General features: G+C 36.9%; 1 protein-coding gene across 6 annotated transcripts in view; it reads right to left on the bottom strand.

Annotated features, from left to right (window-relative positions):
• mppe1 (metallophosphoesterase 1) overlaps window positions 1-12,515 on the bottom strand; it is a 198,998-nt gene that overhangs the window by 81,525 nt on the left and 104,958 nt on the right. Inside the window, exons 9-10 of one of the 6 annotated variants that reach the window (XR_013820224.1) lie at window positions 8,205-9,134; window positions 7,662-8,080 (exon numbers count right to left, since the gene is read on the bottom strand). The exons of 4 other annotated variants lie outside the window; for them this stretch is intronic. Coding sequence is in view for 1 of the 2 variants with exons in the window: in XM_079863698.1 (XP_079719824.1) it covers window positions 9,018-9,134 (117 nt within the window). In the remaining variant the exon portion in view is untranslated. Of the gene's footprint in view, window positions 1-7,661; window positions 9,135-12,515 lie in introns of those variants that run through there. One more of the 6 variants, XM_079863698.1, reaches the window with a different exon arrangement.

Below are 12,515 nucleotides of genomic sequence, written 5' to 3'. Positions count from 1 at the left end.
AGTGCGGGTATTTCGAGGAGCAAGGATCCGACTGAGCTGAGGAACACTGTAGTAAGTTTTTTTTCCTTCTCAAGTGAATCGCGTTTCTGTGTGAATGAATGAACGGCAGCCGCAGAGATGCGCACTGTTTACCACAACTCGCAAAAAGACAGTTTAAATTTTAAACGCGTTTCTGTGTGTGAATGAATGATGATGTTTTAGCAAACTGTATTGCTATACTGAGATGAGTAAAAATCGACTGAATGTACATGTGTATATATATATATATATATATATATATATATGTACATGTGTATATATATATATATATATATATAGGCCTATATATATATATATATATATAACATACTATTTTTGTCAAAAATAAAGTCATCAACTAAGATGTTAGCTGTTCCAATGTTGGCTATATTCAAACTAATGAATACATATGATAAAATGTAGGCCTATAATCTTTTTTTTTTTTTTACAAAGAAAGAGTACACTTGAAATATTGTTGAAATTGTAATTATTGTTGTAATTGTAACCTTTTTAATAAAATAGCAAAACATATTTACAAGATAGATGTAAGCAAAATCTTAAATGGTCAATATAAGTCTTCTTCTAAATATATCTTTTGTCCTTGCATTCATTATTGTGGCTGAAGTGTCACACCTGAATGAATGGCTCATTATGCAGAGTCATTACGCATACTGGGTGGGACATTGTATTCTCAGGTGTAAACCACTCCTCGTTCACGCCCCCCTCGCATATTGGCTTTCCAAGCAAAACCTGTCTTATAAAACAATACATTGATTTAAATTGTGTGTGAACAATTAGGCAGGATGATTTTCACATCATTTTGAAGCCAGAACTCGAAGCGACAACATTCATTAGTCAAAAGTCTTGTTGACACATATTTAGTATGTGTTCTGTGGTCTTATTTCAGCAACTTTCATTTTTATTTTTTTCAATAACCACGCATAAACATTATTCTCTTAAAAATTCAAACATATACATGCATGTTGCTCGCATATATTATGGTAGCCCTGTTTGTGCTATATAGAGTGAATTTACACCTTTGCCATGAACATGTTTATAAATAACTGAAAAAAGCACAAATGTCAGAGCATGTCAGAACACCTCCAGGGCCCAGAAAACCCCTCAGACCCCAGAGGGTTAAACAGCCACAGGTCCGATTTTCCGCCAAAGTAAAGAGCTTATTAATTACGAAAACGATTATTTATCTTTGCTAATTAGTATTTTATTTCAGTTAGTTTTTCAGTAACTGTTGTTAGCTTAGTTTAGTTTGTTTATCATTTATTATGAATTTTGAATTTTATTTCAGTTTACGAAAATGTTTTTTGACCAATAGTTTTAGTCTTAGTTTCAGTTTTCGTTTACGAAAATAACCTTGCTGCAGTGCAAGATTTTCATTAATGTAATAACTTGCCATTTCGTTTTGCTACCCACCAAACCCTACAATATACCTTCAGAACTCTTGGAATATACGGCACGAGTTGCATAGAATTATATTATGACAGATTAAAATCCGCTTAAAAAAAGTGAAAGTCACAAATGGGAAAGCACGTGCAGGACAATTATTTCTTTGAAAAAAGCAGATAAGCCTTTAGAACAACATCAAGGTGAGTAGTTATCCTATTTCACACAGTTCAAATAAGTTGCGATGGGTTAAATAAACTCTTAAGCAGATAAATGTGCCTACAGTCAAGTGCAGACTTTGTTCCATAACTTTATTTTTGCTGAGTTTATTTCATTATTATTGAATATTACCTAATGTCAAACAAAACAGTGTTTTATTTTCTCTGCCAACTAAACTTCCAAAGCAAAGTCACAGAATCATTGTGCATTCTCTCCACGCTGTCCAGTGCGTCCTGCAGCTTTCCCACACAGATTTTGAGAGTTGATCAGCTAAACAAAACAGGCCAAAAAAGTAGACTAATGGGCAATATACGAGAGAGGATGCAAGGTACATTCATATTCCTGAAATAATCACCTATAATAGCTTAGCCTATTCCTCTGACACATGTAGTTAGCCATAGGTGAATTTATGTCTACACAGAGGAAAGCCCTGTCTAAGCTCTGCCCCGGAAGGGTTCATTGGTCTGGTTGTTTGATGAGAAAAAGATGAGTTGTAGTTGCAATAACCGCATTAAGAATCCTTACAGCAATTCTGCTTCTGAACAACTGATGATGGAATGGTTTGATCTTTGGCTGACCAATCAGGACAGGGGCATTTCATTTCCACCTAGGGCTGGGCGATAAAATGATAACAATAATTATCGTGATATAATTTCTCTCGATAAAACGATATCAAGAGTTCCATAAATGTTCGATAATGTTTATGCGCCAAAAGCGGAACGAAACTCATTTGAACCGCTCGGCTCAAAGTCCAAATGGCAGCGCGAGCTCACTAGAGCAGATGCTTTTATTCTGACCGGTCTCGGTCACAAGATCCAGTGAGAAGCGCTTGAATTCAGCAAAGAACACAAATGTCTCAGTGATTTAAACCAGTTTAAAGGCAGATGAAACAGCGCTGACAAACAGGAGAAACACTGCACGCAACGATACAGCCAGAAGGCTTTTCCGTCTACAAATTCCCATCATTTACCATGGATTTACTGAAACGTTAGCCTAGTAATATTAACTGCACCATGAAATGTGGGATATACATATTGATTGAATTGTATTATATTTTTAATGTATTAAAGGACTAATGGAATATAATTACAGTATTTAGGCTACTGTTTTTCATACAAATACCATAGAAAACATAAAGTTACATTTTGCCATGATAGTGAGGTTCTATATATGCCTGGTTTTATCTGTGGTTATCATGATCTAAATGCATGATACTGGATGACCAATGGTTAATTTTAATAAAACTCAAACAGTCAGAATTACATTTTACCAAATAAAAATGAGGTTGTTACATTTTTTTAACAGATGTTTCTGTTTTTGTTAATGAACATAAATTTAACATAGTAAATCTGCATCCTAACTCAAGCTAATACTACTGTCAACTCACTGTCAAATATGCGTTTTGAGGCAAAACATGTAATATTAATATTGCAGCCTGCAATGCAAACTGTGCTGAAGATACGTGCCATCAAAGTCAGGCAACACAAACAAGCACATGCATAAACTAGGAAATTATTTTTTCTATTAAGATATTTATTTTGTTAAGGAAAAATGACAAATGTTTGAATGTTCTACCTCAGATTTGTGAAATGTTCACCTGTTTGGCAAGTGTTTGTCATGATATGTTCTGACAATAAAGAGTAGTTTAAAACCACAATTAATGCTCTGGTTTATACAACTTTCACTTAGGAGCAAAAATCTGCCTTTAAACTTGAAAGAAATAAAGATTTGACATTTATCGTGATAATTATCGATATCGACTGAATTTTTTTTTTTTGCCATATCGCCCAGCCCTATTTCCACCCATGTGCATTTCATTTCCACCCATGTGCAGAGATCGAATATTCAAACTGTTTATTATTTTTTCTACCCCATAATAAAAAAACAAAAAATCGAGCTGAATTCTTGTTTTTCGTTTTTTTTTCGGTTGGACTAACAAGGAGCCGTTTTCACATTTTTCTACTTTTCTAAAAACGAATGATACTACATTAAAATAAAACTATTTAACCTGTTAAGCACTTTTGAAATATCCCCAGAAATGACATACCCAAACTGAAACAGATACAGTTCATGAACCCTTGGTACTAAAAACACAAGTATGATCTCATTTGAAAGCTGACACCTGGCAGTTTATTGTAAATGTAGAATTAATTATTGTCATGATGAAAAAAATAGTTATAAATAGCTTCAAAGTTTTGTAAAGTTATTAGAAATTTATTTTTATGAAACATCTTCATGAAAATAAAATTGAAGTTGGCACTGTATCAATCTAGAAATGCACTGCAGCTAAAGCCATATGTCTGACCATGTTATATTTAAAATCTGAAGATGATAAGTCTAAAACTCTGTATTTAGTTAAATGTTTTTCAAGATCATGTCATATGACTTTATTTTGATTAGACTCTAAAATGCTCCTGATGTTTAGTCATCATCTAACCATCCATTCAGTCTTTTGTCTCTATTGTTTTGTGGTGCAAACGAGCCCCATTCAGTCTCAGTCTCCCCATGCACACATTCACACCTCTCCAGCCTGGTTATGGCTCTAAATATGCATTTCTTTTGTCTGCATTATAGTTACTAACGACTGGCTATTCACAGGCTATTCATAGAGTTTCAATCCCTAATTTCTTTTATCAAAGTTCTCACTTCACATTTGAAACTGTATCAAATGCCCTTCTGGAATAAAGAAACATTTCAGTAAGCATTCCTATTTAGAAAAAATCATAAAAGAATAACTGCTAGGTGGCAGGTGCACCTGGGGCGAGCTAACATGTTAGCTTAGCACACCATCAATACACAACAATTTATGAGATTAAAACCATTTTTGTTCTCCAAACTTACTTTATAACGCAAGTCGAGTGTTTTAAATAATCTTCTGTTATCTAATTTGGCTTCAGATAAAAAAATCAGAAAGAAAATATATTATTTTATAGTATTCTGCACGATGATAAAGTCTACTCTATATCGATTTGCATTACATTATAAATATAATCTATTATTATGAAAATACCTGACATGGCTCGAAGAACACAGGTAACTCAAATATCATTGCAATCATGTTTATTGTCTTCAAAACATCTTTATCTGCATATTACAGCGATCTCTGTTAGCTGTGTGTGTATCAGTGATGTCCTGGAATGTCACATGATTATGGCTCTTCTTCATGTGTTCCATATATGGACTATACTGTGCACATAAGCGCCCTCAGGCTGCTGGTATGGATTGAAAACACACTACATCAGTATCCAGCGCTCATAATTATTACATCGAGGCATTTGGGTATAAATTCAATAAATATTATTCATGTCTATAGAAATCTGATGTAAACCTATGAGAATCTATCAATATTTCTCCAAATCTTCACATTTTTGAGCTAAAAGCCCTGAGGGACGTTGTTTTGTCAAGCGCTGTCATGACGACAGCACAGGAGTTTTTTTTTCTGAATGAAAGCGGCTGACGCTCATAATTCATATTAAAGGTATCGACTCATTTATTCATTTCATAACTCCTGACACAAATTAAGAAATAACTGTCACTATAAGTTTCTCAGAATACAATAGTGGTCAAGTACTGAAACTTGAGTCTTATATCTTTTTAATGATGTATAGTTTGTCAGGGTATAACATTAAATCTGATGGTAACTTTGAACTAAAAAAAAAAAAAAAAACGCTTCAGTGCGTCCGCACACTGGTGAAGGTTAACAGGTTTTTAATAGAATAAAATGAATAAAACTACTGAACGAATGATACATGGATTCACATCACAAATCTTAAGTAAATGATTCCATAATGCTCTGTCTGTAAATTATGGTTTTATATGGAATTTTATTACGTATGCAACCATGGTGTCCGATATTGACGCTATGGGGAATGCCATCGGCGTGACGGTGTCTGAAGCAAATTTGTTGGCTGACGACAGTCCATGACATCTCAAGCTGAGTGCCCGTAGGTACAAAAGGGCACCTGTAATTAGGGCTGTACTCAACCAAAGAAAATAAATAAAAAAAACGTTAAATTAATTAGCTGTGCACTGTGCGCAGTACTTGGTAGCCTTGTTGTCCGCCTAAATGAATTATAAATAAACATAAAAAACTAGTAGGCTATTTGCAGTATTAAATCGTTTTTGACGTAATTAATTTGCACTGAAATGAGTCTGACACACGAGTCTGTCGGCTGTCGGCTCTGACAGCGTTGCATCACGTGCACCTGCGCAATATCATAGCCTATGATTTCCGAAAATAGTACTATGTTGTCAACTAGTGATATCATGACAAGAACTTTTGAGGAATATGTAACATAATTTAGACAATTGTTTCTGTCATATGTATTATAATAACTGACAGACACTATAATTTCAGCCGCTCTGTGCAGCTCGCACAGACTGAGGCTGAACCTATTTTTTACAGTCTATGGGCTGAACATAGTGAGCTCAGCTTCGCGGCTGAGACACGAATATACTATTAACTTAAAGCTTTTACTCTTAAACACAAAAGGCACATCCACTTTAATAAAAACAAAACTAATTAAATGAACGCGGCAAAAAATCGACCAATCAGAATTTTGGTCGAGCCAGAACGTATCGACCAAATAATCGACTAATCGACTGGGAGAATACAGCCCTACCTGTAATACATGTCATCAACTCTTTTGTTGATGACATGTATTACAGAACATGCAGGAAAGCCTAAGGCATGGCAACGAGACTCTGCAGCGAAGTTCCACTACAAAGGGAATGTCTAGGTTACGTATGTAACCCTGGTTACCTGAGAAGGGAAATGAGACGCAGCACCACTATGGGGAACCAATACCCACTAATCCAAACTGCGGGAATGTCAGCCTAACAAAGCTGAACAATATGCACAAACATAGTGGGCATAGCATAATTTGACTCTACGGATTATTTAATAATTGCAAATAGTTCAGAGTGCATCCAGATGACTTAAATAGACTGTATAATGGCACCAGTCCCTAGGCCAAAATCTTCCAATATTAGAAGATACCCAAGCTTCTATGATCTATAGCAAGGGAAGTCCCAGCCTTTACAACCTTCCCCCCACCCTTGCGGGACAGGCATTGCCTTATAAGGCCCCAAGAGCAGAGCTTTAGGGGAAAAAATGGTTAAGCTATGTCAGCTTCTTTTACCTTGACAAAAGCCCTAATGGAGAACCAACCAAAGGGAAAATATCAACTGTGATCTTTGCTAATACCACTACCTCCAGGGGGAGAATGCAGCTCTTAACCTCATAAGGAGGGATGCAAATATGAGAACGGTACAGTATAATTGCCAAGATTTTGAAACTGCAGGGAAGCTTCATCTCTACTTAAATACCCTAGAGCAATTAGGGAAGTGTGTTCATGCCCTGCTCGCAAAGATACTTCTCCAGGATCCATAAAGACTCTATTCACTCATATAATTTATAGAGTACAAATAACAAGGAGGGATACTATTTTAGTCTCAAACTACCTCTGCCAGTCAGGTTCTTTGACATTGATCAATGGGTGTCGAATTCTTTGACGCAGCACCAACAAAAAGGTAGCAAGACCTAGCTTCAAAATTCAATCACCTTTGATGAGGAGAAAAACTAAATAGGGGATACAAAGATCTGTCATACTTTAGTTTCCCTTACTAAACCCTTAGGGGTACCTTAACATGAGACATACCAAAATAAAGGGAGCATGCAAGGCGCTAAATTCTCAATAATTAGACTTTCATCCTACAACCTTCAATGTTGCCACTCCTCCAAGGGGAGCCTACATCTTTACTCCTACTCTAAAGAGGGAGAAGGAAAGCAGGGAAACACAGTGTGCCCAGTAATGCATTTTACCCAGACTCTACCTCCAAGGAAGGTATCCTATTGTCACAGGGGGAGAACAGATCAACCTTGTCTGAATAAAAGTACTCCAAGTACTGCTATGGCTTTTTTTTTAAGCAATAATGTGCTAATAGCAAAGATGGATGGCCCGCAGGTTAACTTCCTCTGCTTACTGGCCTTTCCTAAACAGCCTCTCTTTTTTTTTTTTTTTAGGAGCACCCATTAACTCTTTCGGGTCAGCAAAGGTGCAATCACTTGCCTTTTTTAATGATACCAGCAGAGATAAATCATTTGAGTAACGCATCATTCGAAAATGTAAAGGGTCATTTTTGGTCTTACAGATAAGAGTAATATCTACTTTTATTTGTCTGCACTCACAATAACAAAAAGATGTTGTGCTTTTGTAAAATAAAGAAAACAAACAGGGAGCGCTTTCTTCTGTCCCATTCTCAATGAACTTCTTTCTGAAATGTGTCACAAAAATGAACCAAACTCACACAGACATAAAAAACATGTCTATAGAAAGCTTGAAATGTCTACATTTAAATGAAGTCAAATCGAAAACAAATATTCTCAGTTTGTGTAATCCGTATGAAACCAACGAGAGGTACAATCTTTCCCGTCTGAGCTCTGTAATGTGACTACATTACAGAGCTCAGACGGGATAGATTGTATGTATGTAGTATGAATAGTCTGCGTGTGACTACACCCCCGCACAGCACAGGCTGTTCATACTGTAATCATCCATGTGAGCCACGCGGACCTGTAAATGCCCCCCATCACCTCGATAAACAAAGCATCAAGCTTCGTCAGGTTACATTTTGTGCGAGCTTGAAAAAAGGAATTAGCCTTGATTTTATCTCAGAAGAACACGATCTGATGCGCGGCCTTGATTCAGCGGACAATATAATTTCTGATGAGTAAGTGATTCATTCTTACATTAGTTAGAGTGTTATTTTACATAAACATGTACACATTTAACTAGTGTAACCACTGAGACAAATCAGACACAAGTATTTGTTATAGTTTAACAAATAATATTTAAAACTGACTCTGGGATCTGTGGTCCCATCCCCCCAACAAGGGCAAGAAGGTCTTAGTTACCATGACCACGATCAGATAAGTTGGTTTTATTGCTGTTATAAATATGGTCACGTGGTCGAGACAGAGACAATAGGGAAGGCAGAAACAGATTTTAAAACAGACTTTGCTGCATTAATCTGATCTATAAATGAACATGCATCTCAGAAAATTGTGTGAATGATTTACTGTCTTGTGTAGTGCTTTTAATTCTATTATTGTCTTGATACTGTGTATTTTATGATAGAACCAATGGTCAATGTAACCTCACCTATACCATGTTTGGTCTCTATAAATTAGTACTTTGAAGATCGAAATGATTGTGTACGTGATATGCCGATAGCTGCGCAACATATTAGGATTACAAGAATTCTCTTAGTTTCTTCATCAGAAACCAATCCAGCTGCACATGCAAATGAGCACGCTTAAAACAAAAATTCATAAATCAACCACAGAGGAATTTTCCCGCTTGTAAATTCCACCCTTCTCATTGGTCAAGCAAACCCGGAGAGGTGGGGCCTTTCTCAGGCTTTATTTGAGACAAATTCACAGTGACCCTGCTCTTCTTCTTCTGGCCTTCACTGCTGCTTCTTTGGGTTGATGTCTGTGGGGACGATAAATCACGTTTGAGATTTGTGCTGGCTACTGTATACAGGCCACCAGGGCACCATAAAGACTTTATATCAGAATTAATATTGACTGATAAAGTACTAATTGTTGGTGATTTTAATATACACATAGATAATGAAAAAGATGCATTGGGATTGGCATTTAAAGACATTGTAAACTCAATTGGAGTTAAACAACACATGTCAGGACCTAGTCATTGTCGTAATCATACGCTAGATCTAATATTATCACATGGAATAAATGTTGATGCAGTTGAAATTCTGCAGCAGAGCAATGACATCTCAGATCATTGTCTAGTCTCATGTAAATTACATTTAGCCAAGGCTGCAAAGCCGACTCCGTGTTATAAATATGTTAGACCTATAATTTCTGCCACTAAAGATTGCTTTATCAATAACCTTCCTAATCAGTTTCATCATCTCAGCATCCCAGATAGCTAAGAAGAACTAGATATTGCAACATAAACTTTTAACTCTCTCTTTTCCAGCACTTTAGACACAGTTGCTCCATTGCGCTTGAAGATTAAAGAAAATAGTCCAACACCGTGGTACAACGAGCACACTCAGGCCCTTAAGAGAGAAGCCAGAAAAATGGAGCGCAACTGGAAGAAAACAAAACTAGAGGTATTTCGGATTTCATGGAAGGACAGCTCGATTACTTACAGATTTTTCAAACCTATTAGAAGAAAAGAAACATAATCCTAGGTATTTATTTGAAACAGTGGCTAAACTAACTAAAAATAAAGCTTCAAGCCCAGAAGTTTCCAAGCAGCACAGCAGTAATGACTTTATGAACGTCTTCACTTATAAGATTGATAATATCAGGGAGAAAATTATAACTATGCAACCGTCTACTACAGTATCGCATCAGGCAGTGCATTGTAGTCTCCTTGAAGAAAAATTCCATTCATTTATTGCTATAGGAGAGGAAGAATTCGCTAAACTATTAAATCATCTAAATCGACAACATGTATGTTAGACCCTATACAGACTAAGCTACTGAAAGAGATGCTACCAGAGGTCAGATCCTCTTCTTAATATCAATAATTAGTCTTTGTCTCTAGGATACGTACCAAAAACCTTTAAGCTGGCTGTAATTAAACCGCTTGTTAAAAAAACGCAACTTGATCCTACAGAATTAGTCAATTACAGGCCGATCTCGAATCTGCCTTTTCTGTCAAAGATACTAGAAAAGGCGGTATCCTCACAACTGTGTTCCTTTCTAGAAAGAAATGATATCTGCGAGGATTTTCAGTCCAGATTTAGACCGTACCATAGTACCGAGACTGCTCTCATTAGAGTCACAAATGATTTGCTTTTATCATCCGATCGTGGTTGTATCTCTCTATTAGTGTTACTCGATCTTAGTGCTGCATTTGACACTATCGACCACAATATTCTTTTAAATAGACTCGAAAATTGTGTTGTCATTAGTGGAATTGCATTAGCATGGTTTAAATCATACTTATCTGACCGTTATCAGTTTGTAGCAGTAAATGAAGAGATGTCTTAACGATCAAGTTGATCGATTGCTCCTGTCTGCTTCGCTGCCTGCTGTGAGTTTGTTTGCTTCGGTGCTGTAAGCTCCGTCTTAGCCTCGTATTTCTTTGTTTTGAACCATCATTTACTACAATTTCTAGTTGTTTATACTACTAAAAACAGCTTACCCAACATCTCAGATTAACCTGACATCGCTAGCTTCCGTTACTACTAGCACAACACGCTAGTAATTCGCTAGCTAGCCTGTTAACGTGCCACCCGTGCGCTCAGCTATTTTTTATTTATTTTTCTCTCACGCCTTTGAGTTCATAAAAAGCTCAGGTGAGTAAGAATCAGTCAACAAACACGGTGAGTAATGTCTTGTCCTGTTATTGTCACCTGCACTTCATGTCACATGTTTAGCATAGCCTTCTCTGTCGGCAATATAGAATGTATATGTGATAAATGCAAGGAGACAGATAGGCTGACAGAGAAGATTTCAGAACTAGAGACACGCATCCAAACTTTAATTGAGGATAGTAAGAGTGCTAGAGTTTTAGATACTGCTTTGGATGCGCCTAGCATAGTGAACTCTTTACATGATTCGGTTCCGGCTGAGTTAGTGCCTGCGCAGCAAAGCAAATGGGTGACAGTGAGGGATCGCTCTAGTCGAGGATCAAAAAACCACTCTTCCGTTCCGATTACCATAACAAATCGATTTGCCCCGCTCAGTGAAACACCCACTGAGAATTCTGTTGAATGTGCCCTAGTTATTGGCGATTCTATTACACGGAACGTGAAAATAGAGACACCAGCCACGTTTACCCGGAGCCAGAGCGCCTGACATCAAAGCAAATTTAAAAGTGCTGGCTAATGCTAATCGTAAATTCTCTAAGATTATTATTCACGTCGGCACTAATGATGTTCGACTTCGCCAGTCGGAGATCACCAAAATTAATATTAAAGAGGTGTGTGAACTCGCAAGTACGATGTCCTGTTCGCAGGAGTGATGAGATAGTTAGTAAATTGTGTTCACTGAATCGCTGGCTGTCTAAGTGGTGTCCGCTTAATAATATAGAATTCATAGACAATTGGAAAAGTTTTTGGGGCAGACCTGACCTGTTGAAAAGAGATGGTATTCATCCCTCCTGGGATGGTGCTGCTATTCTCTCTAGTAATATGGCACATAGTCTTAGAGATAAAACATGACAATCTGGGGCTCAGGTCAGGAAGCAGACAGACTGGCTAAACCGACCGTCTGCTAGCGGCCTCGCGTCACCAAGGTCAGATAAATCCCATCACATAGAGCCTCTTTCACCTAGATATCATCATATAGAGACTGTGTCTGTTCCCCGAATTTGGAAATCCGAAAAACGTCCAAACCCATCTAAGGTTAAAAATTTAATTGTTGTTCAACAAATAAAAAACAGCTATAATACAGATGAGCAAATGCTAAAGCTTGGGTTGCTGAATATTCGATCGCTTACTCCAAAAGCACTAATTGTTAATGATATGATTTCAGATAATAACCTAGATATGCTGTGTTTGACAGAAACCTGGCTAAATCCAAACGATTACATTACTTTAAATGAGTCCACCCCACAAGATTACTGTTATAAGCATGAACCTCGTCTGAAACGCAAAGGGGGAGGTGTTGCTGTAATTTATAGTAATATTTTCAAAACCACTAAGAAATCAAGTTTTAAATATACTTCTTTTGAAGTGTTAAAATATATAGTGTAAACGATAAATCACGTTTGAGATTTGTGCTGGCTACTGTATACAGGCCACCTGTCACAGTGTCTGGTTGTGTTCCACGTGTATCCACTAGATGTCCTCCTTTTCCCCACGGTGTCATGCACATGAACTTCATCTCC

The sequence above is a fragment of the Squalius cephalus genome, assembly GCF_949319135.1.
Source record: "Squalius cephalus genome assembly, chromosome: 25".
Lineage (NCBI taxonomy): Eukaryota > Metazoa > Chordata > Actinopteri > Cypriniformes > Leuciscidae > Squalius > Squalius cephalus.
This window is presented reverse-complemented; position numbering and strand designations above follow the sequence as displayed.